This window comes from Pelobates fuscus, chromosome 5 (assembly GCF_036172605.1).
Source record: "Pelobates fuscus isolate aPelFus1 chromosome 5, aPelFus1.pri, whole genome shotgun sequence".
Taxonomy (NCBI): Eukaryota; Metazoa; Chordata; class Amphibia; order Anura; family Pelobatidae; genus Pelobates; species Pelobates fuscus.
In genome coordinates, this window is record NC_086321.1 from 278851698 (window position 1) to 278858032 (window position 6335).

A 6335-nucleotide genomic window follows, 5' to 3' on the forward strand; every position below is an offset into this window, starting at 1 on the left:
TTCCTGGATGGAAGTGTTTTCTTTATTAGAAGGCTGACAATATGATGGTCTTTTAGGTTCAGACACCATGACATTTATTAAGCCCAGTGTACTAGTGAGTCAGGACGTCAGCTCTATCCTCTGTAAGCTATTTGATTATTAGACAGTGGAAGTACCACTTAACATAGGTTTGTATGCTTGGGGATGATTCTGACGGTTAAGCAAGCCAACCCCTAGATGGTACATTAAGGGGATGGCTCCTTTCTCATAAGACTCAGTCACTGATCAGTTAGGAGGTTTTTTTAGTATCAACCTCCTGTCTTGCATAATTTGTCTGCCTTTATTGGTTTGAGAGGGCTACTTTGTTACTAGGGTACATTTGTACTATATAGTGTCTAGTCAACATTTCAAGGTTATTTGTAACTATGATACAGTATCTAGTTGACCTGATGAGACACTACTATTAAGGGGTTTGTTGTTCATCACAAATCCAACTTGCTTTTCTGAGACCCACTCTCTCCTTATCTCTCGTTTCTCAGCCTATATAATCATTAGGACATGTTGAAGCTTATTTAGCTCCCCCCTAGGAAGCTACTCCCCCCTTTTTGTTTAATTAGAGTGATTTTTTTCTTTTTTCCAATTCCGTCATTATTTAATTTGTCTTCTATGTTGGAACCTAATAAAGTAAGTTTTTATATTTAATCAAATCTAGACTCGGAGGCATCCCCCTTGTGCTCTATGGACAACTGTCCTTGGATCATACTCTTTTTTGTTTCAATAGTCATAAGAACACAAAAATAATTTTCATACAATATATAGCAACACTAGCTGAGATTAGACAAATCACATCATCTTATAATGAAGAAAGGTGTCATGCTTTCGCAAAACAAACAAGTAAATTCCAAAAATAAAATAATATGTTTTCACAAGTGTATAATTAAGGTTAAAATGTTGGTGGTGCTTAATAGAATAAAAGATAATTAATGAGTTTGTAACTAGCCCCACAATTATTTATAATACAGACACTGTGTGCTTAATTGTCCAAGATACTGTTTAATTGATTTCTCTTCTGCTCCCATATTTTAGCTTTCAGATCCTTCCCTAGAGGTGAAGTCATTTTAGTATCTCATACCTTCTTACAGCTGCAACGAGGCTGTCAGTTTATTCTGCTGAATTTTGTTGCAAATTTTTATTTTATCAAAGGTGAAATGACAGGAAAATCCACTGCTGAACAATATGTATTCTTAACAACTGGCCGTTTAAACATTTCAGCAGCATAAGATAGAGTATTGTGATATTGTTTTTTTTTTGTTTTTGTTTTTTTTTATATAATAAAATAATGCATTATTTTATTTTAAATTATTTTATATGTATAATATAATTATTGTTATAGACATGAAAAATGACTAACATTTTAACACAATGTCTGTGCTTTTACCCCCATCATTATTAGTTCATCATTTAATTGATATTCCCTGAATAAATGCCATTTTAAGCACTGAAATGGTTCATTAACAAGCCATTTTAACCAGCTTAGAGTCAGGTGGCAGGGAACAGGCTCGAATGAGGAACATGTTACTCTGGTTATTGTGGAAGCTGTTTTGTGGATTTTTTTGCAGTTTGTTTTTGGAGTGCTTTGAGGAAAGAAGCATGTATCACAGTACTCTTTACAGTGATCTACTGTCAGCCATACTAATTTTCTCAGACTGCAAATATGTGCTCTAGACTCATAGAATTTTTTTTTCCTGGACGTGGAGTTTGATCTATCCAGAGCAGCAGAAACCTTTATCTCAATTTCATCTAAAATCCTGGGATGTTACCAGATTTGCAAATAAAAATTTTAATCCTGGGATTTTAAGTATGAAACTGTATAATTTTGTATATATTTTTTATACTTGTGTTTAGATTAAATTGCTTGGAAAATCTCTGATATTTTTTAAATGCAATCATGGGAAATATCCGATTAGCACTACAAAACATAATTGGAAGTATTACAGTTGTTTAGCTAGAATATGTTTATTGATATTTGTTATATTTTGTCTAATATCTTTTTATTAATCATTATCTTTTGCTGCACTTTAAGTAATTGTAATTTGTGGGTTAACTTTTAGCATATATCTCTGCCAAAATACCTGATGCAGCTAATAATCGAAATAATAGCTGTACAAAATGAAATGGTTGGTTTTAAATGCTTGCAAATATATGTGGGCTTCCAGTAACTTGGTCCATGTCTATTGTTAGTATAACTAGGTGATGTCTATTGCTAGTGTAACAAGGTTATACCAGGACACATGACTGGTGGCCATCTTGATGCTATTTGAAGCATATGGTCGGCTGCCATATTGGTGTTCCTGAAATTTTAACACAGCAGTTATTGTGAAACCCTTTGACTGCGCAAACTAATTCATCCAAAACCATGAATGACAACAATTCTAAATTATAATATTTCAATATATATATAGGGTCTATAATATTTCAATATATATATAGGGTCTATAATATTTCAATATATATATAGGGTCTATAATATTTCAATATATATATAGGGTCTATAATATTTCAATATATATATAGGGTCTATAATATTTCAATATATATATAGGGTCTATAATATTTCAATATATATATAGGGTCTTTATTTGAATGAATACAATATAACCCTTTGCCATCCTGAGGAAGGCTCCTGATGTGAGCCGAAACATTGATGTATATTTTTTTGTTTTATACAATATGTTATATTTTATTTATTCAAATCAAGACCCTGGAGTGCTTTCCCTTTTTTGGATATCTACACTTTTTGCTGGATCTGCACCGGGCACTAACCCCATTTGAACCTGGAGTTTAAGCATACTGGATTCTTAATATATATATATATATTCTTCCAAAAAGGATGCAGCACTCTCGGATTTAAAAGTCCAAAATTTATAAAAACGATCTTTTTTAACTTTGTATTAATACATTTTGGACTTTTAAACCCAAGAGTGCTGCATCCTTTTTGGAAGAATGGATACTATTAGCCTTGGCATGCTAGCACCCGGTCACTAAGGGATTACAGCGTGAGTCCAAGAGCATTTTTCATTTTTTCTTTTATATATATATATATATAAGTTTTTTTCTACCTAACAACTGTCAGAGATCAAAGCTCACTCACTAGTAAAGGCATTGGGAAATATCAGTGGGAGAAAATTTATATAATCTGGTGTGGGCAGAAAGAAGGAGAAGGAATTATTGAGAGAAACGATAATATGACTGTAAAAAAAATCTAAAAAATGACACAGAAAATACTCAGCACAATGTAGAGAAAAACAAACAGGGAGAAAAAAGGTCAAGCTAAACACCTAATGCATTTTGGACCTCCAGGCCCTAAAACATACTGTCATATTATTAGGACTTGGAGTTCATGTGTGTGTTGTCTCGTGTTCCACACAGGTAAGTGGGAGTTTTATCTGCCCATTACCTTTACAGTTTGTGTTAATGCTCTGGAACGCATATTAACAGCATATTGGAGTTTGCGATGTGGGTTCCATGTACTTTTAACCTTTATTAGAGATTATATAATGTCAACTGTTGGGCTGTGGAAAGCAAAATCACTGGGCAGAGGAAGGAAGAATGCCAGTTGGGAGTTAGAGTTATGAGTGATGATGTGAAAATACATAAAATATTTAAAATATTAGCACAAAGTAAAACCTAGTAGTGCCAAAGTGTCACAATATATTTAGTGCATTCCCATTTACAGAACACAATACCAAGTTATAATAAATCAAAATACTAGTGGAATAAATGTATAATGAAATATTACTGTATATGGTAAAATGTTAAATTCTATCATCCAGTGAAACACAAATATATAACATATAGTGTGATACTGTAATAAATATATAATAGAAACTGGCCTGGCAAAAGCAGAAGAGGATGGAAAATATGTAAATCCCAGGTAAAGCCACAGATTTGACCAAAATTTAGAACCTCCAAAATATTGATGGATTTGTTGCTCTGTTATTGAGTCTTGCGCACAATACCTCAATCAACATACTATTATAACTCGTCTTTTTTCTCTGTTGTGAGACTTTAACGTATCCTGGACAGATCTTGTCTAGGAGCCCCAAACATTATGGAGGTGAACTGTGCATTATTGTTTGTTCATTTGGAATAACTATTCACAAAGATAATACTTTTGCATGCGGTGTGTGTTTCTGGAATGTGATATAGATAGATAGATAGATAGATAAATAGATTTCATAATTATAATCATATCCAGGACAGCACCATCCCCTTCTATACTCAATTAGACAGGAACCTAATTAAACAAAGGTATAAGTACCCTCTCCAAGCCCCCAGCCTTTTGTTTCTGTCCTATCCCCTGCAATCTCATCAGTTTAGAAGCTTGTGACTCTCACTTCTTCCCAGCTTATATAGAGAGAGCTGTGCGGGAGGTAGGGAGAGATGAGACCGCAGGCAGCAGAAGTGTGAGCTGCTTCAGTCGCCACATTCGCTCCCATCTACCTCAGCCAGCAGCAGCAGAACCATACGCAAGCCACCCTCCTGCACACAAAAGGTATGCTAACAGAAGGGTGGCTGTGTCATAGCTCCCAGCATATCTGACCACCTGGCTGCACTCAAACAAAGCAGCCACTCTGTCAGAGATACTTTAAACTTACCTTGGGCTCAGCGGGTAGCAGTCCTGTCTCTCTCCTTTCTGGTCCCCAGCGGGTGCGACGTTCCGGTTGCGGACCGGGCTTTTATAAGAAACCAACCTTCCCCCACGTCAAAGATTTGGGGTCAGAGGTCTGACACAGCGAATTACAGCCTAAGGAGGGTTATTTAAACTCAAAATAGCATTTGGTCAGTGCCCATCGGGTTTCCCTTAGCTGGTTATGCGAGAGAGTGTTCCTGATAGATATTTCTGGTATTTGACTTTGGCTTTGTTTGACTTCCCTGATTTCTGGTATCCTTGACTTTTGGCATTCTCTCATCGTTGTGTCTCGTTATGTATCCCTGACCTCGGCAAGTTTTCTGACTCTTCTTGGATACGTTAAGTCTGGACATTTTTTTTTTTATCAGAAATTTTTATTGAGTTTTGAAGACAGAAGCAGCTCACTTTCCAGGGAGTATGATTCCATCGTACTTTTGCTGAAACCAACGCATTGCCTCCTCTTTGCCAATTCTGTGCTTTGCGCCAATGACGCCAGTTTTTCGCTTCTTATCAGCAATGCTGAAACCAGGCCGGCCCAAGACCACATAGAAATCCAGTCCATAGATTCCAATGCTTGGGTCATATTTAATTCCCAGATCAATGTGTTCCTGGATTCCAAACCCAAAGTTTCCGGTGTCAGAGAAGTTATTCTTCCTCAATTCGTATTCTCTGACCTTTAGTCCTTTCTCCAGGATCTCCTCAGCTTTGGCTCCACGCACTGTGCAATGAACAGCAATCTTTTCATTCCTCCTGATACCAAAGGATCTGACAGTGTAACACGCTTTGGAGAAAATAGGAGTCTGACCAGTGAGCTGCTCCAGCACTTTGGCTGCCCGGGTCAGTCTGTCACCACTCTCACCAACACAGATGTTCAGGCAGAGCTTGCGGATCCTCAGCTCGCGCATTGGGTTTTCTTTCTCTGATTTTTCCGCCATGTTGGGAGCAGGGAAGAGCAAGTCTGGCCATTTTAAGGTCTGGTTATACGTTATCCTCAGACCTAGGTGTGAGTTTATTCTGCATGCTGGATCACTTAGTAATCCTGACAGGCTGTAAATATAATAAGTATGACATGTGTGTGTAAAGATTGTGTGTATATATGTCAATTTGTGTATCTGTGTGTCAAGGTGTGTGTATGTGTTAGTTTGTGTATGTGTGTATCTGTGACAATGTGTGTGTGCGTGTGTCAGTGTGTGCATATGTCATTGTGTATCTGTGCATCAGTGTGTGTATCTGTGCATCAGAGTGCACGTGTCAAGGTGGGTCTGACAGGGTCTGTGCAAGTATGCATGAATGTGGCAGTGTATGTGTGTATGTGCATATCCCAGCAATCAAACACCTACACCACATTCAAACACACCACTGCAATTGAACACAAACATTACAAACACACCCCTGCATACAAACACAAACATTACATACAGACACACCACTGTATTAAAAAGCTAAAATTATGTACAAACACCCCTTCGTTCAAACACCAACACTACACACAAAAGCACACCTGCATTTAAACACAAATTTGCACACAAGTACACCGCTGCATTCTAATGGCAACACTTCATACAAATACACCCCTACATGCACGCATATACGCTATACAAAAACATGCTTACACTCAAATGCACAAAAACTGCTCACAAATACAACGCTGCAAGAAAAAGAC

The 6335-nt window shown here is 36.9% G+C and overlaps 1 protein-coding gene across 1 annotated transcript; it reads right to left on the reverse strand.

The window, feature by feature from the left end:
- Positions 1–5024: 5024 nt before the first annotated feature.
- Positions 5025–5621, reverse strand: LOC134612831 (large ribosomal subunit protein uL5-like). The gene has a single exon (XM_063457279.1). It carries the CDS (start codon positions 5605–5607, stop codon positions 5074–5076), a length of 534 nt encoding a protein of 177 aa, XP_063313349.1. The 5' UTR covers positions 5608–5621; the 3' UTR covers positions 5025–5073.
- Positions 5622–6335: the final 714 nt, after the last annotated feature.